We start from the raw sequence: 26,346 nt of genomic DNA, 5'->3' as shown, positions 1-26,346 counted from the left end.
CTATGCTTGATATTCTCACAATCTCTTACCTCAGTGAGGCGGTGTCTGATTTCCGACTCTCGCTGACGCTGAGCGGCCAGCAGTTCCTCTTGTTTCTTGGTCAGTTTGGGCATGGCTTCCGCCTTCTTGCCCTTCTTCTTCTCCATCTCCTGTTGACACAATAAATATTAAGACATACTCTAATACAGTGGTACAGCCAAAAGTCTCCACATTGCATGTGGCCTGTCATGACAGGTATATTTTAGTAAAGATGATAGACAGAGGGACAAAAGAAGTGTCCTTTCATGGAACTGTGTGTCCTCTCATCCAAGGGGCCGCACATTCGCAGGTACCATGCTATGTACATTTCACTCCAAAAATGCTACTAAAACCTGAGGTGTAGAAGTCAAACACACACAAACACACTCACGCACATTGCAGAAGCACTCACACACAAACTCTCAATCAATACATTCATAGACATTCTCATACAGATTTAAAAAGGCATACAGATGTGACTGAAATGAGTTTTTACTTGCTTTAAGGAGGTGGTCCTACACCAACAATTAATCATCACCCACACAGTGCCTACCACAGAACGCACACCATTTTTCCCTTACCCTTCTGAGCTCGAGCTCTGCCATCTGCTCAGCGTAGGAATACAGCTTGTTTTCCCTCTTCATGTTCTGCTCAGCGCCAGCCGTCTTCATGGCACTGAAACAAAACACATTCTGTTTAGCCCAACAAGATATAATTAAAATACTCTTAAACAAGAAAAGCAAATGCTCACATGTTCATAGAGACAAAAAAACTCTCATTGTTATGACTTACCGATTATTCAAATGAGCCTAACACACAAACAAAATTGCTGACATTATTCTTTCTTTTTAAAACTCTTTTTAAAGAATTCAATGATCGCCATGGGCATTGAAAGAAAACTCTAACCTGGTGTCACAAACCTACCGCCCCCAGGTGACAACCTGCCTTCAAACTCAAGTAATTTCCCCATTCTCACACAACCCTTTTTCTTCTGTATTCATGGACTGCAACTGTGTTTGTGCGAGAGTGGACTTTTACATGTATATCAGTCACACACACACACACCCTTTCCCCACCCTTCAGGCAGTCATCCTCTTCCTTTCGGAAGTTTCATTCAAGTCTTTATGCAGTCCAATGCACCCTTCAGGCATTCGTACTCTGCCTTTGGGAAGTGTCATTCAAGTCTGCATACAGTCCGAAGTTGCGTTTTGAGCTTACTTCTTGATAATTGCGGTCGAAGTGGTCCCCCTCGGGCGTGACGAAGAGGAGGGGGGGGGGGGGGGGGGTGGTAAAGGGGGTTAATACAAGTTAACATATGGTCCAAAGTGAAGTTTTGAGCTTACTTCTCGATGATGGTGCGGTCGTAGAGGTCCCCTTCGGGTGTGAGGAAGATGCCGTACTCCTCCTTGGTGATGTGCTCCAGGCCCGTGTTGCTCAGCAGACTGGACACGTAGCTCACCAGCGAGGGCAGCACCCACTCTGAACACACCCGGCACACCGTCGTCATGGCTTGCGTCACGTTCTGGGGAAAAACAGAGGGGTGTGTTCATTCAAGAGAAATGATAAAAAAAAAGTGGTACCTGCCTTGACAGAACACCCTTGGCACCAGCCATTATAGGTGACCTTTCACAATAGGTAAATTTGGGTCAGCATAAAGATTCAGTGCATCTAAAATGACAAAAAGACAATGTGGGCAATAACCTGTGTGTTTCACAGTCCCACCGAGTGAACTTCACACAGTTGCTCTTCTTTCAGTATGGGTCATAACTTTGAAGTGTGAATTCGGGGTTATGCTTAGAATGTGACCTTTGTTGAGAGGTGTCTTCTCTTCTGAGGGGGTTTACAAGGCATGTATCAGTGTACTATTGAAGTCAACGACAGAATCGTTGAGAGTAAAGAAGGAAAACTCTACTGTGCATCAACATCTAACATTCCCTTCCTGCCGGGGATGAAGGTGTAGTCTTATGTCACAAACCTCAGCATCACAATTCTAATCCTGAAAATCAAACCCGCAAAACAGCTGGATGAGATCGGAATAGATTTTTGAAAAATAACTCTGTCGGGTTAGAATGGGCTGTGAATGAGTGAATACCCCTGCTTTTCCTCTGACAAATAGCTTCACACGTGCTCCTGTCCAAATGTTTCCAATACACCCCTCGCTAGTGATTGGCCCCTCCAATGTTTGTCCTAGTAAAAAGCAAGGACATTCACTCTTTCAAAACTGATACAAACCTGACAGTTATTTTCAGAATTTGTCTATTCTGATTCTCTTGTAGCCTTACCATACCAAATCCCACGCAGAGGACAAAGGATCACCAAGATTCCACTCAGTTACAACCACATTTTTTTTCTTTACGAACCGATTCTTCCTGATAGATAGATAACAAACGCCAGCAATACAAAGCGACTCACAGAAGGCAGGACGTCACCAGTCTTGGCCACGGCAAGGCACTTGTCTGCATGTTTCTGTACAAAGGTGTTGGGAGCCAGGTTGAGCCTCTGTAGAATTTCCACCCACATGTCCTGGTCACTGTACACTGAACACAACGCAGTCAAGAGAAATGTTCTTATTACACTCAATGAAAGGATTACTTTGCATGCTTCTTCATCAAGATAAAACTCAAACGCCAATGGTGTTTAACTATAAAATTTCAAAAATAAATTTTGATTTAATTAATATACTTACCAACTCACATAGATAGCATTAACTTCAGTTAAAGTGCTAGGACACTGAACTACGCTTCACCCCAAAGGGGAAGCAACCCCCTAAAAAAGAACGGCATTGACCTATAACCCAAGCTATACAAGAGTCGAGGTCATACCGTCACGTGACCTATCACGCGTGACTCGACCGCCGCCGTGTTGGAAACTCACTCCTACTGAAGTGATCTGTTCATTTTTAGGGAAACCCTAAGCAAAACTTCGTTTTGTGATAAGACATGGAAGCACTCTTACATGGCAACGTGGGAAAATAACTCTGAAACAAAAACCGTATGCCATACAAGGCATGGTCCCTGATGGTTATTTACACTACCGGTGTACTGCGCCTGCGCAGGATGTATACCGGTGAAACCCATTCCGTATTGAAACATATAACCCCTTAAAAAAATTTGCGGGGCAGGCCGGGAGGGAATCCAATATGTGAGTTGGTAAGTATATTAATTAAATCAAAATTTATTTTTGAAATTTTATATTAAATTACATATTCTTACGCAACTCACATAGATAGCAGATTGCTAATTTAGGTGGTGGGCAAATGAACTCACAGTTAACATCTTGCAAGTATCTGGCCTGTAGCTACAAAAGCTGGCAAACCGAAATTAATGTTCTGCCGAGCACCAGATACGTTCCCAGGAAAACATAAAGAGACATCTTCTGCAGAAGATGTCTAGTAGATGTGTATTAAAATAGCGGGTACTTAAAATACCCCGCCGATAGAAAACTCATGACTATGTCCTTGAACGGTCAATGAGCTGCATTCATGACTTATGTAAGTCTCTCAGACTTGAGAACAGATAAAGAAGAGGCCTACACTCTGACCTCTTGAGCCCGTGCTGCCTGAAAAGGGAGGACTGACTGCCCCCCCCCCTTTTCCCTGCCACCACTGTAGGCATTGCCTAATCAATGTGGCAGTCCATTTAGCTAAGGTTGACTTCACTAAATCATTGCCTCTAGAAATGTTGATGGAAATAAACAAAAGCCTTTGTTCTGGTGATCTAAACAGATCAGTTTGTTTGTTTATTTGTTGCTTAACGTCCAGCCGACTACACAGAGCCATATCAGGACGAGGAAGGAGGGGATGAAGGGGGCCACTTGTCAAGCGAGTCAGAAATATATTTAAACTCGAAATGTACAATTGTTAAATATGGCTCTAGCAGAGCCAAAATATTGCAAATTGGTAGAATTGTATTATCGGATCTGGTTACCCCTGTTTCTGCTTATTTGTCAGAAATTTTGAATTAAACCTAAGCGCTATAGATCAGTCTTTCTCCAAAGAGATGTCTAAAGCAAAAACCAGACAGAAAATGCACTTACTCGCACTTCTCTCAGAAGCTACTAGAGTAAGTATGACGGCTTCCCGTATTTAGAATAACAAGGCTAATTTGTCAAGGATTAAACAATCCGAACTCAAAAACTCCGAAACTAGGAGCAAATCCCAAGCCGGGACTGGAGATTTGCTTTCAGCCAACCAAAGGGAGGTTCCCTTAATCACGCTGGCTAAAAAGAACCCAAGTGAAAAAATGTTTTGCGACCTAGCTGTGTCAGTGCAACTGATATCGCATAAAGTCTTAATTCAGAGACGTGGGAGAAAATTCGGAAAGCCAGGATAGGTGGTTCGCCACCCGCATTGAACGGAGAGAAGTGGGGTTCTTTAAAAGTACGCCAATTGTTCCAAGCCAGTCAAAGTGAAACAAAAACGAAGACGCTGAACCCCTATGGAATCTCTAGACCAAATCCAGAGATGAGGCAGAAGCCCCTGAGCGTCTCGATGATTCCCGTACAGTAGACACCCGTGTGGCTCGAGTGTAAAAAACGGCGCCTTCTTGCCAGCCTAAAGTACTGGCAAACAAGATTGAATGGGCCCATAATGTGAGACCAACAGGCCGCTCAAAGTAGAATCGAGAGTATTATCCGGGAACGGGGAGACGAACATTTAGCAGAAGGTGATAGTACCGAGAGGCAAAACTTCTATCAGCGGCTTCTCCAAATTCACCAGAAGGAGTAGAAGCGCATAGCGAGATAGAGTCCGATCCAAGTGGACATTCCTGGCCGACCGACTAGAGTCTGCCAAGCCATAGAGCCTCTCAGAAGGTACTTCACTGCTAATAAGAATTCGTGGTGGTAAAAGCCACATCAAAACCTCGCATGCTCGCTGTGGCAGTGATAGGGAGCGAGATGCCACCCCCTGCTTCTCGTGATAAAAGACCACTGTGATGTTGTCCGATTGAATCAACACCTGTTCTCCCCTGACAAGGGGAAAGAATTCCACAAGAGACAGAACTGCTTCGCTGGTGGAGAGAGAACCAACGGGAACGCCCTGTAAGAGCAGTGGTGTGAGAATCCAAAGATTGGTTGTGTCTGTGAACCAGTCAAGAAAAGACACTAACATGTTCCGGCTCTTCATTTGATTGCTTATAAAACGAAACCAGAGCCCTGAAGATCTGAATTAAATAAAAAGTAGCCACTTCCGATCTATTTTGTATATCCAAAGGTGGAAGTAAACATAGGCACGATCTATATAAGTGACCCAAAAGGAAGGGCCCCAGTGCCTCCCTCAATAAAGTGAGAGTTCTAATCGCCCCTCCAGCCGCTGTGGGAAAACACAGAGGCAGAGAGAAGAACGCTAAGACTCCAGTTGACAAGTGCCAAGAGTATGCAAGAAAGCGTGCTATTGTTTGCCCACTGAACCCTACCGCTAAATCGCCTAGAGGAGATAAAGTGGTGGGTATTTGGCAACGTGCCACACCGAGAAGAAGATAAAAACCAAAGCTGAGAACGGCCAGCTTAGCGCTTTTCTCTGATAAGAAAAGCCGAGGCGTGCCGTGGGCTTTTCCTTTTGCTGTGAGATTCTCTCTGTTAAAGAGTCCGCGTGCAAAGAGGAGGATTCGCAAAGAAAAACCCTCGAGCAAGGAAGAGATTTAAGTCTCACCGACAGAACAATACTGTCGGCCGAGGCCTTTTCCCAGAAGAACAGCAAAGCTAAGCCCTTTGAATATGTGTCCCGACAGAACACAAAGGCATCCCATCCCGTGAGTACGAAACCGCACAAGGGAAAGAATGAATCAAAGTCTTGCACCAAGACGATAATAGAAAGAAGTGCGGCCACGATCTTCCACAGCCAGGAGATCATTGTTCTTGAAAACAGACAGTTTCTCCTTGCTATGAACATTAAAGATGTATGATCGACAAGTACGGTGCAACCGGAAGCGGTTCCGTAGTACGAAGAAAAGAATAAACTAAGTTCTTAGGCTTGGTGTAACCTAGGCCTACGGATATCGCTCAGCGAGTGAAGCGTTACTTGCGCGGGTGACGCAAGCGAAAGCAACGCCGCATCGCTGCCCACAAAGGAAGTGATGGAAAAGGAGAATCATATGAGAAAACTTCCGCAAGTTCAATTCTAGAGCCAGACAAGAAAGCGTCCCTGCGTGTGTAAGCCGCATGTGCGTACAACCGTGCCGCGACTGACATTTGTTCGGCTGAAACCTTAGCCAAAGAGGCCAGGAGTATGAGGACGTCTTTCACGCTAGCGTCGTTTCGAAAACTGAAAGGATTCAACAACACCGCGACCGACCGCGAAAGAGATCGAAGAAGTGTCTCTGAAAGAGACGCAAGTTCCAACGAGTATCTTCCCGTCTCCCCCAAACCAAGTAATGCGCCTTCAGAGTAAGCGCAAGCTTTGTCCAACGATAGACATCCTCCCTGAGATTAGCCAACTCCGGAGTGACCGGAAGCGGTGCACCCGGCAAAGCGTAAGTCTCAATAAGACTGTGATGACGACGGGAGAGAGCAAACTTGCGTGAATGAAACGAAGTGCTCGCTTCCGTAACTGGTCTGAGGCAAGCCATGGCTGAGCAGCATCAGGAGCCTGACCGTGTGCAGCCAGTAAAGGCACAGTATCCACAGGCAAGCTATTCTCAGAACCCGAAGTTCTAGCCAGCACCTTGGAAAGTTCGCAAGCAACAGAAGGAGACTCGCTAAAACGATATCCCTGAACTTCCGTTAAAGCAGGGCGGAAATCACACACCACTGAGGGTGGTGGTGCCGCAGAGCTTGTCATAGCTGTCACCCCTTCAGCGAAGTACTTGGCAGACACCTGAGCTGCAGTAACCATAGCTGGTTTAAGTTAGAGTGACAACTTGCCATCAACTTCCTCCTCAGAAACTGAGTGAGAATCATCGAACTCCGAATCTGCTGAGGCTGGACCGTGAAAGTCGCTGTGACTAGCTGCGTCACTAAAACGATCCACCACAGGCGAGGCTGATTGCAAAACAGAAGAACCGTGCAAAGCCTGCCCGAAAGCAGCTTCCTGCCCAAAAGGAGGAAGTTGAGACATGTACACATTCACCGAGACATAAAAGTCTGCCCGTGAGTACATCTGTCTCGTTGTCCGGTGTCAACCCCCCGTGAGTTCCGCTTGCTAAGAGCGATAGCCTCCGGGGAGTCGAACTTTCACCCCCCGGCCGTGGCGGGGGGGCTACTAGTTCCGGCCCAACTTGTTGTCCGGTGTTGACCCCCCGAGTTCCGCTTGCTAAGAGCGATAGCCTCCGGGAAAGTCAAACTTTCACCCCCCGGCCGTGGCGGGGGGGCTACTAGTTCCGGCCCAACTTGTTGTCCGGTGTTGACCCCCCGAGTTCCGCTTGCTAAGAGCGATAGCCTCGGGAAAGTCAAACTTTCACCCCCCAGCCGCGGCGGGGGGGCTACTAGTTCCGGCCCAACTGGAACACTTTCACCAGAGAACCTGGCTACCGGTGAACCTGACTAACCTGTAGAGCGTGAACGCTCCTCGTATGAAGTAAACACACTCCTCTGCGTGCACGTCAGCCGAAGTGACTGTGCATGAAGGCGGAACCTCGATGCGTGACAACAAACTGCGTCGCCCACTCCCGCCGGGAGCGAGCGCAAACTCGACGAATGGCAACATGTTATACATTTGGGTCGAAAACATCTCAAAAAGGGAAGAAAAACTATCTTAAACACAAGTATTCTCTTTCCCACTGCGTTTGTCTTGGCTGAAGTAACCTAAATTTAACCTGCTTCAGCACGATTGGACTCATAGTGTCCAAAATTAACAGACATTCTTTCTTTCTTCTTTAAATGGTGTTTAACGTCGTTTTCAACCATACAAGGTTATTTAACAGACGTAATAGTTAGAGACTGAAATGGTAGTGCCTTTGCCTTTCTCTTTATGCGAAACGTAAAAGGAGAAACCTCAGCAGCTACTGACTAGTCTGTGGTTTCTAATTCTCCTTGTCAGCCATTGCTGACAAAAACCAGTCTGAGATATGATATTGATAAACAACAATCAGACCGAACAACGGAGAAAGAAAGAAACGCAAGCAAAAGCAAATAAATTAAAACGAGCTCACCCAAACTTGTGCATGAGAAGCAGGGACCTGTAGACGGGGTGAAACACTGTCCAGAAGACAGTAGGCTAAAAGCCTGCAGCGTAGTGTAAAAAGCGTCCGAGCTATCTGGTAGCTGAAGTAGGAGTGAGTTTCCAACACGGCGGCGGTCGAGTCACGCGTGATAGGTCACGTGACGGTATGACCTCGACTCTTGTATAGCTTGGGTTATAGGTCAATGCCGTTCTTTTTTAGGGGGTTGCTTCCCCTTTGGGGTGAAGCGTAGTTCAGTGTCCTAGCACTTTAACTGAAGTTAATGCTATCTATGTGAGTTGCGTAAGAATATGTAATTTAATTTCTTTACACCGACATGAACACTTATGCTGCCGGCAAGACTGTTCGAGAAATTACAAAAAAAATGAAGCAAAATATGCTCAGAAAGATTAACAAAATGTTAAAAAAATCCCAAACAAATCAGAAACAGACTGCTAATGTTCCAAACATCAAGAATCAAACAACAGGAAAAGTAAATATTTTGCTTTAAACTTTTCACGAAGTAACGTGTACTTTTTTATTTTGAAAAAACTACTAACTTACACATGCATACAAGTAATGTCCTCTATCTACCGGACACTCTATGTTTATGGGAAGGACATTCTGCTGCGTTATATTTTGGGCTGTTGGATAAAACTCCCTCCAACTCACACATGTACTTACTTAAATAGGGGTGGTGAGCTGGCAGCAGCGTTGCCATGGCGATAGCCTCTGCGTCCTTGACATCCACCTTCTCCACGGTGCAGAGCGTCAGCAGAGCGTCGCAGAGGACCCTGGGATTGATGACCTTTGACTCCTCCCCCGCCTTCATCTCGTCTTCTCGCTCTTGTTGCTTGCGCAGATCTGAGACCTGAAAAGAGATTCGAGCAGTTCTGCTGTTATCAATTTTCAATGGCAATGAATTCATTCAAGGCAAAGGGGAGTGTACTCTGACTTATATGCATGAGAGAAGCATAACAATAACTGTTACAGTGACCAAGGGAGTGAGTGAGATGTCCTTCTGCTCATATGCATGTCCAAATCTTCTGTTTGGCTCTAAATAAAGTTTGCTGTTGAAGCAAGAAATAGAGGGAAGGTAGTTTGAAAATGTCATGGCTGGGGGACAGATTCAAAATCCCTTAAGTGACACACATTCGCAATGGTGCATTGAGTTATTTGCTGGATGGTGCCTATACTTTCTTCTGTGAGGTGTTGGTTCTTAGAATCTAACATATCTTCAACCTATTTGGCTATGCAGGACTGTTTCTGCGAAGGGGATATGCATGAAAAAAACATCTCATCTTTCACTTGGTGAAAAATCATAATAAGCAATGTCTGAGAGACTAAATGATTGTTTTCTAAACGTCCCTAAAACCCATATGGCTATCCAAGACCATGCAAGTTTGTTTCCTTGTCTTAGTTTACATGATGGTCTGGGGTTTTAAAACTAGTTTTATCGACGTCTATCACAGCAAAAACACAACTTGCGAGGACAGTCGGATCTGCTTACTTCTTCGTTCATGGGCTGAAACTCCTTCCGTTTTTACTTGTCACGCCATTTAGGGGGATGCTTGCTTGGTATATTTGTGTTTCTATAACCGGCCGACCTCTGGCATGGATTACAAGATGTTTTCCGTGCGAACGTGGTCTTGTGCTTGCACAGGAAGGGGGATATAGCCCTAGCACGTCTGTTCATAAGTTGACCTGGGAGATCAGAAAAATCTCCACCCTTAACCCACCAGACACAGCCAGGATTTGAACCTATGACCTTCTGTTTGGGTGGCCGGCGTCATATCCGCTGGGCCACTTTGCTTGTTTGAAATTGCTTATAATAACCAGTTCAGCCTGTGGCTTGCACCTTGTCCCACTTACAGTCTGCGTATCCAGCGTGATCTTGAACTCGGCGATGAGCGCCAGGGAGATCTGGGCACCGCCGAGCATGGACAGGAGCTTGCGAACCGTTGCCATGGACGGTCCCCGCACGGCCCAGGATCGGCGAGTGAGGCAGAAGATGAGGGCGCGGTAGTACGGCTGCGACACTTTCTCCGTCATTTTGTGGGGGAAGTCCAGGATGAGGCGTTCCACCACCGCTACCAGGCTGCAGAGGGCTGGTACGAAAAAGAAGAGTAGTTTTAAATTGAAAATCAGTTGTAAGATGAAGAACTGCAGTACCCCCAGTTGATTAAAGACTTCCCCCCTTTCAAAAGACTTTGCTTTTTCAGATTTTTTATTAATAAAATCTATTTACCTCTATTTTTAAGCTCCCTTCTTTTTCAGAGATTGTCTCACATTTTGTTGAAGTTTTAAAATCGGGGTTTCCGCTGTATCCCTCTTTCTGCATGAAGTTTTTATGAAAGTTTGTAAATTAACCTCCACTGTACGACGCTCTCCTTTACAAGACCTGATTTTCTCAGACTCTTTTTTAGATTTTTAAACAGAGGTTTGACTGTTCGGATGCTGACTAAATATTGCCACACCACTGTGTGAACGTGGTGGAAGGACTGTACCCACTTTCTTCAGTGGCGAAGGACATGAACTTGTCGCTGACGATCCACTGCTTGTTGCTGTCCGTGATCATACTCCAGAAGGGGCCAAGCTTGGCGTCTGCAACCGCCACAGACAAACACACTTTGAGTAACTTAGACAACTCAATGTTACAGCTTGTTAAACAAGAAGAGCAAACGCTCGATCGAGTCACTTTCGCAGTTCTGAATATTATATGAGGCATCAGATGGACAGGAAGAAATTGCTATTCACAACACAATGAGTCACGTTCACATAAAATTTGAGCCCGGTCACTTTTATAGTTTCCGAGAAAAGCCCAACGTTAAGTTGTGTGTTGCCGAACAGAAAAGGCTAGTTATCTCCCTTGTTTTTCTGATAACGTTCGTAAAAGGCTACAGATGTAAATACTTTGATGTAAAGAATAATCCTACAAAGTTTCAATCACATCCGATGAACTTTGTCAAAGATATAAAATGTCTAATTTTTCCTTTGACGCTGACCTGTGACCTTGAAAAAGGTCAAAGGTCAACAAAACCATCGTTAAAGTGTAGAGGTCATTGGAGGTCACGACTAAACAAAATATGAGCCCGATCGCTTTGATAGTTTCCGAGAAAAGATATAAAATGTCTAATTTTTCCTTTGACGCTGACCTGTGACCTTGAAAAAGGTCAAAGGTCAACGAAACCATCGTTAAAGTGTAGAGGTCATTGGAGGTCACGACTAAACAAAATATGAGCCCGATCGCTTTGATAGTTTCCGAGAAAAGTCCAACGTTAAGGTGGTGTCTACGGACGGCCGGCCGGACGGCCGGACAGACTAACACTGACCGATTACATAGAGTCACTTTTTCTCAAGTGACTCAACAAAAAGTACACATTAGGCAAAGAAAACACCAAGGGAGGAAATGCTCATATGACTCACCTGCGTGAAACCTAAAGTGAATCCATTACACACGAGCACACACACACATACAAACAAACAGACATACACATACTCAAAACATGAAAGTGTGTACAGTTTTAAAGATCAAGCTTGTTTTTTTATTTTGTTTAAAAATGTTCTCCATGTCATCAAACCCTGGCAGTATGTAAAGTTTCAAAATGCACTACACATGTATTTTGTGTGTTTCATTTTACCCAAGCTTGACCCTACTGTGACCTCGCCCAAGATTTGTCTCATGTTTGGAGGTCCTCCAACCCTGGCAATATGTAAAGTTTCAAAATGCACCCCATATGTTCTTACCAGCTTCAATGTCGACAGAAGCCAGCCTGACCAGCGTGCGAGAGGCAGACACAACCTCCGTGATCAGCGGCGCCTGGCCCGGCTGCTTGCCCGCCTTTTCAATGGTCTGCAGCAACAGGGGAACAACGCGCGAAGCTTGCTGCATGGTGTCACCTGGAGACAAGCAAGCATCAGAGTGTTACAGTGCTCAGCCTGTTGATGCACCAAGCCAAACTGGGTCCCACACAGCAGGGCGGGAAGCAGCCGCGGGGTCAGGTTAGTTGATGTCATTAACAAAATCTCAGCTTCAACCAAGACGACGCTGCTGTTAGTTCTCACCCAATTGAGTTCTTTCTTGTGCATATCAGCCCAGGTACACATTACCTGTATGCACAGGGACAGAAACACACTGACAAACCTGCACAATGTTGAAAGTGATCAAACCTAAAAATGAAAATTAACCCTTACAGCTTCAACGTCATAATTTAGCAACAGCGTATCTCAGCCCTGTTGGCCATTGCTTTAATTGTCAAATGAAAGAATGCCTTTTTAGCTTCCATCTAAAAATAACAAACAAGTCTATTGGTCTAAGAGTACAAAAGGTATGAAGACAGAAACTAAGATTTTGTGGGGTTGGAAATAGTACAAAAGTCCTCAAGTAATCTTGAAGATCTTCTTTATTTCTTTATTTGGTGTTTAACGTCGTTTTCAACCACGAAGGGTTATATCGCGACGGGGGAAGGGGGGAGATGGGATAGAGCCACTTGTCAATTGTTTCTTGTTCACAAAAGCACTAATCAAAAATTTGCTCCAGGGGCTGCCTTACTGGGAGAATGCAAGTTTCCGGTACAAAGGACTTAACATTTCTTACATACTGCTTGACTAAAATCTTTAGAAAAATCTATACAAGAAACACTTAACAAGGGTAAAAGGAGAAACAGAATCCGTTAGTCGCCTCTTACGACATACTGGGGAGCATCGGGTAAATTCTTTCTTGTCCCAACCAATATGGGATTCCCCCTAACCCGCGGGGGGGGGGGGGGGGGGGGGGGGGGGGGGGGTATCTAGAAGATGAACTGGTATGGTTGAAATAGTTAAATCATAGAGGTCAGGGTGCCAATTACAGAAATAGCTTTATCAGCCTCTTTTGAATATCTCATCATTAAAAGTTATCCATGCTTTCAACTGTCGGAAGAGTTTACCGTGGAAGCAGGAATTGATGCAGAGCAGGTAAGCATTGCGCACAGCTGATGTAGCTGATTTCAACGTCATCCCTTTCTGCAACCACAAAAGCAATAGGCTTTAAAATATTTTCTTTTACATCAGGCACGTACATACACCCACGCCACTGAACACACACAAAGACACACTCTCTCTCTCTCTCTCTCTCTCTCTCTCTCTCTCTCTCTCTCTCTCACACACACACACACACACAGACACACACACACACACACACACACACACACACACACACACACACACACACACACACACACACACACACACACAGAGCAGATTTGGAACATCGGATTAAGAGAAGCAATCAGTGTATGGAATAGAAGATAGATTGTCTGCAGAACAGACAAACGAAAAGACAGACAAACAAAAAGACAGACATGAGATTGCCCAATGGAGGCGAAAGAGGCAAATAGAAGTCAGAAAATGAAGACACTGACCTCAAACCAGAGAGTGAGCTTGTCGGGCACCTGTGTGTAGAACTTGGTGCACCACAGAGACATCATGGCCAGGGCGTGTACCAGTGTTCCTTCATGCACTGAACAAACAATATCACCAGCTTCATAACTGATACACAATCAATGCCTGCTTTGAAAACACATGCATTTATAGTTTCATACCTAGCAGACACTTGTTCCAGCAAACACATTTTAGTCTAAACATAAGTTTATGTTTCAGGAAACATAAGGTGACATATAATACAACAGAAACACTTCATACCACACAACAAGCAACGCATATCTTAAATGTGTTTATTTATTAACATATACACAGAAAATGTCTTATACAGGAGCTGTCAAGATCAAAATAATGCTAATAAACTTATAGAAAATGTCAGATCAAAACAGAGAATGTAACAAATAATAAGATTTCACAGAAAACACTGCGCCTTTAAAAGACCACAGAAAGTACACCCACTTCTTCCACTTGTTTGCCGACGACTCACCTTCCTGCTGCAGTGTGGGCAGATAGAGTTCAGTGACCGTGGTGGCCAGGTCCTGCAGAGAGGTGGCGCCACTGACCGTGTTGTAGAACACGTTGCCGATCCCCTGCAGCACGCTGATCTTCTGGTCCGCCACCGTCAGTTTGCCCTCTGAACCTGTGTGCCATATATGGAAGGGAAAGCTTGTAAGAAATGTCTTGTTAGTCTAATTCTTCTCTGCTCATTTTGGACCCTTTCTGAATATGTGACCCTCCACCACGGAATGAGTCGCATGTCACCTTTGCATGATTTTCATATTTTTACATTTTCCTAAAGAGTTTTGTATGCTCTATCCAGTGGTGAAAACCGTTTTAGAAAAGAGCGAAAACTGTTTGAGTTATAAGCCTGTGACTAAGGTGACCCTCACACTGTTACCAGACACTCCCCGGACTTATCTTAAGCTATAGCGCAGAACCGCGCGAGGTGACATGCGACTCATTTCGTGGTGGAGGGTCACATATTGTCTTCTTACTATGACAACAGCCAATATAATCACAGAGAGTGGAGGGTGTGTGTACTATCATCATGCCAAACTTTCTTGCAATCCCTACATGAAAAGATCACAGTGCTTCTGTTAGTGCACCAGCCCAGTTTGTTTACAACGTCTCTAGACAGGCTTCAGCACACAGTGGTGCAGTTTTTACCCAGCGTACGTCAATACGGGTCACATACTCTAAACAGCTGGCATCTTGCTGCCTGCCAGACAAGGCAGCAGAGGTGCTATGTCCAAACCTCTCCTATCAGTACCATTTAAAAATGACAGTGGGACCCCCTTTACAAGACCTCCAAAAATCTGAGAGAACCAAGCCTTTAAAAAGTTAGTCTTAAAACGAGGAAAAAATTCCATCTCACACGGCATTAATAGGTAACATGCGCCTTGAGTCGCCTTGTGTGGTGAGATACGTGCGCGATATAAATCCTCGTAAATCAATAAAAATAAATAAAAATATTCAGAGGTTATGAACAGAAAGTTAGGGCCTTAAAAGGGAGGGAGACTGAGTCTTTAATGGTGTGTGTGTGTGTGTGTCTTAAAAAGGGGGTTCCACAGTACGGGAATTGTGTGGCGTGAACTGACCATTAAATACGCCAAAGAAGTGCTTGACCAGCTTCTCCACGGCCCCTTTGTCGCTGCATTGCGTGGCAAGGTTCTTCACGCCTTCCGCCGCCTCCCTCCGCGTTGCCTCGTCTTTGGAGGCCAGTGGGGCTGCAAAACATTAACCACATCCACAGTTAAAGGCTGACATAGTCCTATTTAATTAGTTTAATTACTTCCAGGGCTTTTCCCATCGTTGCGGGGATGTATAAATTAAGCTTCCTGCAAAGTTTTAGGTTTGAAGTCCTTACCCAATTACGAGAAATAATTAATTCTTTATTGCATTGTTTAGCAACAGTTCTCCAGGACTTGGGCTATTTTTAGACCGTTGACGTCACTTCGTGACGTTTTGTAAACCAAAGATGGCGTCGGAGACAGTCAAAGCGCGGTTGCGTACAATGGCAAAAAAGATAGAAGTAAAACCGGCTAAAGCTGTCAAGGCCACTAAATCTGCTGAGAAGAGAAAGTGGACTCCTTGCTTCATCACCACGCAGCACCAGCGCTGAGTCCCGCTGAAAGAAAGATTGTTTTCGTCAGAGGCCCATCGCTTCAAATTGAGAACCGAGTACAAAGAGAATACTGAACTCGCCAAAGTTTTGCTGGACACGTGAGTACATAGGCCTATTAGAAAATTAGATGTACTTGTAGCTTGTCAGCCGAAGCCCGTGGCCTTATTCTTGCGAATATGTGCTGTGAGAGATCGTATATTTCCGCCTGCGCAATTTCCGGAAAACATCCACTTTCACTTTGAGACTGTTCTGTTTACATTCGACACTATCAACACCACTTTGCAATACTAAAATAATTTTTTCTGTGTTCGAAAGCTACAGCCAATCGTTATTATATCCCCTTAGGTACAGTTTTATAACATTATTGGCACATGTAAACAATATGAATTAATTCGGTCCCTGATGCATACTGTTTTTGTTTTTATTGAGGGCATTGATCTTACGACCGTCTGATCGTTCATACAGTTTTCCTCCCATAGTGGACAAAGTGTCAATCTTTTCTTTTTGTCGGTTCTGTGTGTGTCAATCTTTTCTTTTTGTCGGTTCTGTGTGTGTCAATCTTTTCTTTTTGTCGGTTCAGTTTGAGAATGTGAGTGTGAGTGTGAGTGTGTGTGTACATGTGTGCTCGTGTATGTGCATGGGTGTGTTGTGACATAACATACAATTTCTTGATTATCAACTTTTGTGGCGGTAATAAACCAGTCAATCAACCATCCAATGTCATACATTATATGTCCTTTTTGTGTGGATTTTCTTGAAACTATATAAAAAAAACCACAAATAACAGAATACAGGAAAAATGCGTCGACAGGTTTGAGAGGGGGGGGGGGGGGGGGGGGGATGTCATAGAAAGTGAACTAGGACATAGCTTAGTTGGTAGCGCGCTGGATTTGTATTCAGTTGGCCGCTGTCAGCGTGAGTTCAAACCCACGTTCGGCGGAAATTTATTTCTCAGAGTCAACTTTGTGTGCAGACTCTCTTCGGTGTCCGAACACCCCCCGTGTACACTACATTGGGGTGTGCACGTTAAAGATCCCACGATTGACAAAAGGGTCTTTCCTGGCAAAATTGCTTAGGCTCATTTAATAATTGTCTACCTATACCCGTGCGACTTGGAATAATAGGCCGTGAAAGGTAAATATGCGCCGAAATGGCTGCAATCTACTGGCCGTATAAAATTTCATCTCACACGGCATCATTGCAGAGCGCCTAGAACTGTACCCACGGAATATGCGCGATATAAGCGTCCTATTGATTGATTGATTGATAGATGCAAATTATGAGTGCTTGGAAAGAAACAACTAAATGTCTCTCTGTCTCCCAACTGCTGGAGAGAATCAAAGGTTAAGTGCATTACCTCCCAGAAGTTTTGCAATGTCCGTTGCATACTGACTGAGGTCCAGATTCAGTTGACTCAACATCTTGCCCACCGCTGAAACAACACAAACATTTAAATGTAACATCAGCTGCTGCAGCATAAGGTGACTTAAGCAAAAGATCTACATTTTCAAATCAGAAAAATATAAACCAAAGAGTCAGTAAAAATCATAAAAAAAATTTCAATAGGAAAAAAGGTGTCATGGAACTAAAGTAAAACTGCTGCCCCCCCCCCCCCCCCCCCCCCCACACACACACAGAAAACAAAAAACAAAAAAACAACAGCAAAGATGTAAAAGTTTAGCAAGGTGAAGTAAAATCTTGCTTCTTGAAGGAATACATGCAGCAATATGATTTGTTTTCAAAGATGTTTAGAATGGTTTAAGTATTGCTGCATTACATGGGTGGGAGCCCAAAATTGTTCCAAGACTGAACTTTTTTTAATGCCGGGGTCCAGGGGCCCCCAAGGCCCCGGCGGGGTCCAGGGGCAGCGCCCTGGTGGGGGGTCCAGGGGGGCGAAGGCCCCCGGCCGAAAACGAATTTTATGAATTTAAAAGGGTTTCTCTGGCCTCTCCTGAGTTTAATTCTGATAAATAAGAACCTTGTTGGAGATACAAAAAGTAACAAAAACTAAAAATTTTAGGGACCTGGCAAGCATTAGAAACAATTGAGTTACAAATTCGAACCGAAACGAAACAAACCCGCAAAAATAAAATAAAATAAAATAAATAAATTGTCAAAATTTCTCTGAGACGGAAATCCGTCTGAGACGGAGGAACTCCCACCCATGGCATTAGCTTGCCATATCTCAAAGATAACTTCCTCCCAGTGTAGAACGTTTTGGAGATAATGACAGATCCGTTCATGCTCTTATGAGGTATAATAGATATCCTTTGCACACATACCCAAAACCTACACTTATGTTAATCTGACAGATCCGTTCATGCTCTTACGAGGTATAATAGGTATCCTTCCTTTTGCACACATACAGACCTGTTTACCCCTAACCCGAGGCAAGAATACTTTTCCAAAAAGTTGAGTGCATTTTTCAAAAAGTTGGTGTACTTTGCAAGCAAAGCCATATGGGCTAGGGAAAATGTACGCGTGGGTGCAAACGTGTTTGTGTAAGAATAGCATGTCTTGTGCGGAACACCTTCAGAATTCAACTCCTTCCAAAACAACAGGGATAAAACAATTTTATTTACCTGTCAGTTTATAGCATTATAACCAGTGTCTTCCAAACGCGAACAGATTGATAATGAAAAGATAAAGTTCGTGAAATCTGATTTACAATACTTGCAGTGTGCATGACTTTTTCCCATAGTAGACTCCACAATTCCTGGCTCTTTCTTATATTTCTCCAAGAAAATCTGCTGCTTCTGCTGTTTAGATTTGGTACAGTCATCCGAAACTGGCACATTTTTCCGCTTCATTTTGCCACGATTGTCCAGACGATCGCACGTGCCAACAACTGAACAAGGTTTCCACAGCTGAAGACTCGCTGTCATGGTTATCTCCCTTCGACCGAAACCGGTATCGGTTGTACCATCCCGTAATCAGCACACCAACACCGGAAAACGTATTCTAGACTTTTTCTTATGCGTATTTTGTGCGTGTGTCGCGTATTTGCGTACCGATAATAATTTGGCATACAAAATACGCCCAAATCGTACTGGTAAACAGGTCTGCACATACCAAAACCTACATTTATGTCAATCATTAAAAAAAATTCTTACAAAATGTCCTGTTCTCCAGAAAGCAGCCAGACTGTCGAGTGTTGGTACTCACTGTTGACAATGACTGCTGGTCTTACAAAGGGGGAGTCTTAATTAAAATGGAGGTAAATTTACAAAAAATCTGAAAAAGCAATGTCTTAAAAAGGAGGAAGTCTTAACTTGGGGGGTCTTAAAAGGGGGGTTCCACTGTACTCACTGCTGAGAATGACTTCCGGGTTCCTCAGCATGGCTTTCTGCGCCGCGGGCAACACCTGCCCCTTGAAGTCGTCATGGCTGCAGTGACGCAGGATCTCCTTTGATGAATCCTGTGTCAACACAGGCACAACTTATATTCTTCACACCTGACCGTGAAAGTCCTTTGTTCATTGCAGCCCTTCAGGTGCCAGGAGACTGGCATGTTGCATGCATTTAGAGCTCTTACTTCCCTTGGTTTATCAGATCCTAAAATAGAGCTTTGCCGAATTCGCTTAAGATATATATATATATATTTTTTTTAAAGTAACATCTACTTTGTGAGAAACCCCAAATTGCACATTATCATTATATAAGTTATGGTTGTTAAAACCATGTGTTTGATAATGCAATTATGGGTAGAGATAATGGACAAAGGGACAACAGAAGGCAGGGTTTCATTTACAAGTGCGCCCTGCGCCATTGACGCATTATGTCTGAAAATGTCCGATCACAATTTCCTAACGTACCACTGCACCACCAAATGTACACTCGACATCGGATTACACACACACACACACAGATAACACGATTTAGCGGCTAATTCTCAGATGGCACCATATTATACCATTTTGCATTTTTGGTTAAAACGCGCACAGGCCTCTTTGGCGCTTCTTGCCTTCGACTATGTCACATCGGAACTTGGTTGAGGGGGACAAATGTCCCATTGCCTTTTTCTCCCAGGCTAAACCCTGGAAGGTCTCCCCATCATCACAGAGACATCAAATTGTAGGTACCCCTCTATTGCCCGAAATCATTTGTCACATGTCTGCTATCACACGTATTCACTTACCACAACGGCCTGTGGGGGCTTGGTGCGACTTGCAAGAACTTGCTTCAGGTACAGGTCAAGGTAGGCTCCCTGCACGAAGAGACAGATGTCAAAGCTTATCACTCAAACATGAGACTTAGAAGCGGCCTTCTCCCCCTAGTAAAATCGAGTTTCCTTTTTACAAAACTTGCTCACATAACTGGCAAAGCAGTGGGTTAAAATCTTCGTACTCAACAGAAAGTGCGATGATTTCAAACTGAAAAGTACCAGTACATACTGCAGATTACATCAACATCTAATAAAAAATAAAAGAGCACACTGTTTTGTTTTTGCATTTCTGACTTTGGAACTGTAAAAGTCAGCTTGTTTCAGAAAAAAAAGAAGGGAAGGTGGTCAGTGTTGTTCCCAGTCTCAGAGGACAAAAGGTCGGTTAGACCTGGACTGAAAATATGTATAGGTCCAAATGTAATGGCTTAGCCGTTTTGTAGGAAAAAAAAGGATGGTCAGAAGCCCTCCTACGTGTCAAAACTATCGATTGTCAACTGTCCGTGGGTCAGACCTGTGCATTCGACCCCCCCCCCCCCCTCCCACAAAGCGTCAATAGCTGAAGACGGAGGCCTAAAAAATACGCTGGGTGGTTGGTAGGATGTTGGAGAGGGAGTTAAAAAAAATCCAAAATATCAACATTTATTTCAATAGAGACTGCCGGATAGGGGTACCTTGTGCTTGTTGATAAGGTCCATCTTCTTGGTGGCGGCCAGGTAGCGGAGGATGACCGCCACACAACAGGTGTTGAAGGCAGACGCCTCCACCTTCTCCATCAGACTCAGGTATTTCTCCAAGGAGCCGGGTACCTGGGTTACAGCAAGAAAACAGGTTGAACATTTCAGTACAGTGAAAATGCTACATCCATGTACAATGCTCTGTATGTTTCTTGGAAAGAGACCATCAGGTTTTTTTCGTACGAATTGATAATTGGTGATAAATATAGTTCAGTCTATTCTTCAAAATCTACAAACATGGTCTCGTACAGACAAAGGCAAACAGAATTTCTGAGCTGTTAAAATGAAACAATCACAGTGTCTTCGTACAATAGATGCACAAGTTCAGTAAAACAGAATGTAACCTATAACCTAATATCTTGTTACAAAGAGGAACAAAACTAATGAATAGACATTTGGGAAAATCCAAACAAGGCAATGGCAGAATACAAACAAAGTTGCATTTATATGAGCTTACCTTCACAAATGAAAGAGAGAGAGAGAGAGAGAGAGAGAGAGAGAGAGAGAGAGAGAGAGAGAGAGAGAGAGAGAGAGAGAGAGAGAGAGAGAGAGAGAGAGAGAGAGAGAGAGAGAGATGTAATGACATTAATGAATTGACTGAAGAAGGTAAAGCAAAGCCAAAGAAGGAAAGAATCAGGTCTTACAGTAATCCAGACATGACGAAGTTTGCGGTAGGTGGCCTCGTTAGTGACCTTCCTGTCAGCTGCGGTTGCTCCGTACACCAACACGCACTGCAGGCTGACCTGTAAAACACACATCACAGGGTTCAGTTGCTAGTTCTTGGACACTCTCCGACCAATCATCTCTCAAGTATATATACCTTCCTTGCTGAATGTTATCCACACCAGTACAACTACTAATGGCGTTTATGCTATATGGCGAAATAAATTTGGGTTCTCTTTTGTTCTTGTCCTTCTTACAATGTCCAGAGAGCAGCAAGTCAACCTCATCAGGCTGCGTACTGGCCACAACAGGCTCAATGCTCACATGAACCGAAAGTTCAAGCTGGCGCCATCACCAACCTGTGCCTGCGGTCAAGAGGACCAAACAGCGGAACACATCTTACAGCGATGTCCCTTACTAGATGAGGAACGAAAAGAAGTGTGGCCGTCACCAACTCCCTTGCAGACCAAACTATACGGCAGTCGACAGGAGTTGGAGAAAACGACAACATTTATCACCAGTGCTGGACTGATTGTGTAACCTCTGCGAACGCCAAGAAGAAGAAGAAGAAGAAGAAGTCCTTCTTACCACTTTGTAAAGTATCGCAGATCTGTCCAAGCTTTTACATGGGGTTTGTTTGTTTGTTTGTTTGTTTGTTTGTTTGTTTGCTCAACGCCCAGCCGACCACGAAGGGCCATATCAGGGCGGTGCTGCTTTGACATATAACGTGCGCCACACACAAGACAGAAGTCGCAGCACAGGCTTCGTGTCTCACCCAGTCACATTATTCTGACACCGGACCAACCAGTCCTAGCACTAACCCCATAATGCCAGGCGGAGCAGCCACTAGATTGCCAATTTTAAAGTCTTAGGTATGACCCGGCCGGGGTTCGAACCCACGACCTCCCGATCGCGGGGCGGACGCCTTACCACCAGGCCAACCGTGCCGGTTTTTACAAGGGCTCTTTTGTTTGTTTGTTTGTTTGCTTAACGCCCAGCCGACCACGAAGGGCCATATCAAGGCGGTTTACATGGGGTCAGACAATCAGCGTCGCTACATGTACATGTATACCAAAAGTCTACTGTCTGCTCTCCTGGTACAGTCAGGGCTGTTCTGACTTGGGTCACTCATGCATACGTTTTCATCTGACGCATTGTTATAAGGCCAAATAAAAAAAAGTTGTATGTTTCTGGTAACATGGCTACAAAAAATAGGGTAGGTAGGTAGGGATTTTTTTGTTTGTTTTTTGGTCAGGGTAGAAAATAACTATACAGTGACGCAAAGAGACTGGACTTACTATACAAAGAGAAAGACAACACATTACAAAACAAATGAGACAAAAGGGATGCCGGGTTATCCCCCTTGTGTCGTCTGCCGTTTGTTACTTTCGTTTTGACGCTTTTGTTTTTTTTGTGTGTTTTTTTTTACAAATGCAATAAAAAAAAGTCTAGGGTCGACGGGAAAAAACTAGGTAGGGTCGGGTGACCAGAAACATACAACTTTTTTTGTTGTTGCCTAATCCCAGCATATAGCCTGTCGACAGCTGGATATTGTTTACACGTAAAACGTTACCTAACAGATCAAGATTTTAGTAGACAGGACATCTAAACTTATAAGACCTCAGTCTCTTGTTTGTTTGCTTTTAGTCTTGTAAAAGAGACGTGTAACTGCATTTTCAGTGTTACTGCTACTTCATACTTGTAGCTTGAAAAAATAAACATTTCTGTGCTCTTAGTCAAAACTGCACACATGTTAAAAAACTAATACCCAAACGTTTAAATAATCATTTAACAGCATAATGACAAAGTAACACTAACCAGTTGCTGCAGAGCGTCGTCAGACACATTGCTCTGTGAGGAGAGAACTTCCTTCAGAATGATGCACGTCAAATTCAGTGCATACAGTGCATCGCCAGACGAGCTCTTGCTGAATAAACAGAAAACAACTGTGAAATGTTCTCAATTCTTGTAAATTTCCATTTCAGCATCTATAACTGAGCATAGAAATAGTCCATCAACAAAAATATGTTTTATCCACATGCTCTCACTCTCTCTCTCAAACACACACCACACACATAAAATATATACCGATGGACATCTGCACAGGACTATTTTGGGAGATTTAATTGCCGCAAAGAACAGCATAAAACAGATCCAAAAACAAAGAGACTGCCAACGTTCCAAAATTCAGAATAAAAAAACAAGAAAGGTAAGTTATTGGAACGTTTGTTATTGACAAAATAATACGTTACAGTCACAAACATTTACCTTTCTTGTTTTTTGAGCATGAAACAGTTTTACCTGGGCGCTATTTGTTTGCAGTTGTCAGCAAAGGGTGTGAGGGCTGTGGTGATGTTTTTCACGCTGGACTCTGGAAAGGCCCGCACCACTGCCGCCACCAGTTTGAACGCTGCTCGCCTTGATCCTGCATCGTGGTAGCGTCCAATTGTTGAAGACAGGAACCGAAAGATGCCCTTGACAGCTTGTTCCGGAAAATCTGGAAAACATGAAGTGAAACAACATTTTAGAACAAACTTCAATCTAGATAAGACCGCTAGTGCAGAGCTTGAAGTAAATCAGCTGAGACGACCATACAACATGTTTTGGAAGGAACACGAAACAATTCAAATATATGTTATTGCATAATCCCTGGCGTCATAGGAGTTCATGTTTGTCCCCATTTCTCAGCAGCGAGATTTGGTTAGTAAAGCGAGAAGGGTGAGGAAGTAGCATTTTATGGGAAATTTCCGCTGTGAGGAAGATTAGGATTTTGCGAGAGCAGGCGAACATGCCTTGGAGGTGCTCAATACTCAAGAAAAGTGGCTGATGCACAGCTGCCAAATCCGATCAATTGGCTTTTCTTGGCTCTTTACTAACTAGTGCAGACGACTCTTTCTAAATCAAACAGTCATATTTAATTCTAGTGACAAAATCGTTTTATATACACCCTTGCAGTTTTGCGAAGCGAGAGGCTATAGATCTGCAAACAATTCTTGCTTCCACGAAGCGGGCGTCTGTTTATGACAAATTTCAAAATTAATTGAGATCGACCTGGGACAAGTGCAGCACTCAATCACAAAACAAGAAAAATAATATTCCAAACAATATACAACATAGCAGGCAAAAGAAGCCGGTTATGTTATGTTATTGTCCTTTTGACACCGCAGAAAACTTGAAGCCGGCAGACCGACACTCGACACAAAACTGACCGTCTGCCTTCAAACCCTTGGAAATTCAGGTTGCATATACTTCTTCAAATCGTTTTGATCATTGTGTCGTGTGGCTAAAAATGTAAGAAACAACGAATCAGCTGGAGAAAAACGTCAAAATATTCACCTCCGTTTTTGACGTATGTGGTAACATCTTGCACCACTTCGATGCGCTCTTTGGTGCTTGAAGACGAAACTTTCGCCGCAAATCGCTTTAGAGCATCAGCACCCTGCAAGTTCAAAAGAAAAACACGTTTTTTATACAAACGAAAATTTGTCTCGACAAAAGAAGCTTACAACAACACACATTTTCCACGTGGGTTACTTACAGAACCGCTGTGCTCCGCCATTTTGGTGGTGCAATAGGAGGTGACTGAGGCACTCTTATCGCATTTCACTTTCTTTTTCGATTTAATGGATAGTTTTGCAGAGCTTCACATCCACATCGAAACATTTGTGAGATGTTATGATTTTCTTGTCATCGATTACATTAAAATGTATATTTGCGTGGGATAGGGGATTTATCAATTTGTGTTTGTCGTTTTGGTTAACCGAAGGGGTCTCGGTTACACGTGTCGGCTGCATGCGTCTTCAAACCGAACTTTCTACTAATAACTTCTGCCGCAAAACTTCTGAGCACTAAATATAATGAGAAAAACTATCAAACTGAATGTTAATACATAGTTAATTGGAATTTTTATGTTCGTTCAAGCCACAGGAGCTGTGGTTCAAGCCACTAAGCTTTCAACGGTGCAAAGTAAAATTTTTTAAAAACTATAAGATTGTGGTTGCTTGTTTATGCATGTCCGGCTTTCATTTCTTCTAAAAGACCCACGCACATTCTTTGAGAGATGATTCTTGATTGTCAAATCACAAGGATCTAAATTGACAGGTCAGTCTCAGCTCTTCAAGCTGTTCAATCTTCGGTGAAATATGGTCGAAGGGAAATAAGTCATGCCACAGCACAATTTCAGGTGTTTGGCGCGATTCTCTCCCTTGATGATTGTTGTCGGATTGCATGGAAAGTAACACACACACACACACACATACACACACACACGATTGAAAGCGTCTATTCCCGCATAACCATATTGATCTAAAACCGTGGCCTTATCCCTACAATATACACCTACAAACCGAACATTCACCGACTTACCAGATACGTATATAATTATGTAAATAAACAGATACAAACAGAACGTGTCCGAGACTGAAAAACTCACAAATTTAAACCTTATTACACACTTTCAGTTCTGGAAAAGAGGGTGCTTCAGGAAGCAAAACATGACTAGAGATGCTGTTTGAAGAGATTGCTTTTTAGGGCAGATTTGAAGGAAGGATGGGATTGTGAATGACGGACAGTATGTGGGATGCTGTTCCAGATGGGAAGGGCAGCAACAGAGAAGGCACGTTCGCTGTAAGCTTTTGTTGTGGATGCAGAAGATGAGGCTGTCTGAGGTGGTCTCAAGTTTCAAGTTTTGTTGGGTGGGTGGGGGTGAGGTAAAGCCTAAACTAGTTGCAATTTACAAGTGCATGATAAGGCTAGGAGCTACCTTGTGTACCATGAAAATACACCCGGCCGTTTCTCTCTGCAAGTCATTCGACCACAACATTCATGAAACAGAACTGTTTGTGTTAAAATTTGGTGTGCATTTGCTTCAATGTAAATTTGGCCGAAAAGTTATTGCAACAAATTTCGAACCCAAATTAAAGCATTAATTCCAGTGTCATTTTATTAAAACTTTATATGTTAGTTAAGGCCGTTCACTTAACTATCAGCATCAACTTTTTGATTAAAGATTTATTTTACAGGGATCACGTGACCGCCGCTCATACAAGGGTACCCTCAAAATCGACCAGACAAAAACGGAAGGGCGAAGAAAGTCAAATCAATTATCTACCCTGAACAGATTGTT

The 26,346-nt window shown here is 43.6% G+C and overlaps 1 protein-coding gene across 1 annotated transcript in view; it reads right to left on the bottom strand.

Moving 5' to 3' along the window:
- Positions 1 to 24,816, bottom strand: part of LOC138975746 (stalled ribosome sensor GCN1-like) — a 61,484-nt gene extending 36,668 nt beyond the window's left edge. Inside the window, exons 1-21 of the mRNA XM_070348494.1 lie at positions 24,760 to 24,816; positions 24,558 to 24,660; positions 23,523 to 23,718; positions 23,040 to 23,148; positions 21,203 to 21,301; positions 20,496 to 20,630; positions 19,798 to 19,866; positions 18,970 to 19,078; positions 17,018 to 17,092; positions 15,134 to 15,262; positions 14,023 to 14,175; positions 13,517 to 13,614; positions 13,043 to 13,118; positions 11,862 to 12,014; positions 10,626 to 10,718; positions 9,987 to 10,222; positions 8,799 to 8,985; positions 2,431 to 2,555; positions 1,362 to 1,540; positions 600 to 693; positions 30 to 149 (exon numbers count right to left, since the gene is read on the bottom strand). Coding sequence (XP_070204595.1) covers positions 30 to 149; positions 600 to 693; positions 1,362 to 1,540; positions 2,431 to 2,555; positions 8,799 to 8,985; positions 9,987 to 10,222; positions 10,626 to 10,718; positions 11,862 to 12,014; positions 13,043 to 13,118; positions 13,517 to 13,614; positions 14,023 to 14,175; positions 15,134 to 15,262; positions 17,018 to 17,092; positions 18,970 to 19,078; positions 19,798 to 19,866; positions 20,496 to 20,630; positions 21,203 to 21,301; positions 23,040 to 23,148; positions 23,523 to 23,718; positions 24,558 to 24,660; positions 24,760 to 24,780 — 2,559 coding nt within the window. The 5' untranslated portion in view covers positions 24,781 to 24,816. The remainder of the gene's footprint in view (positions 1 to 29; positions 150 to 599; positions 694 to 1,361; positions 1,541 to 2,430; positions 2,556 to 8,798; positions 8,986 to 9,986; positions 10,223 to 10,625; positions 10,719 to 11,861; positions 12,015 to 13,042; positions 13,119 to 13,516; positions 13,615 to 14,022; positions 14,176 to 15,133; positions 15,263 to 17,017; positions 17,093 to 18,969; positions 19,079 to 19,797; positions 19,867 to 20,495; positions 20,631 to 21,202; positions 21,302 to 23,039; positions 23,149 to 23,522; positions 23,719 to 24,557; positions 24,661 to 24,759) is intronic.
- Between the last annotated feature and the right edge of the window lie 1,530 nt (positions 24,817 to 26,346).

Source organism: Littorina saxatilis, linkage group LG9 (genome assembly GCF_037325665.1).
Source record: "Littorina saxatilis isolate snail1 linkage group LG9, US_GU_Lsax_2.0, whole genome shotgun sequence".
Classification (NCBI taxonomy): Eukaryota; Metazoa; Mollusca; class Gastropoda; order Littorinimorpha; family Littorinidae; genus Littorina; species Littorina saxatilis.
The sequence above is the reverse complement of the archived record's forward strand: the minus strand, read 5'-3'. Positions and strand labels throughout refer to the sequence as shown.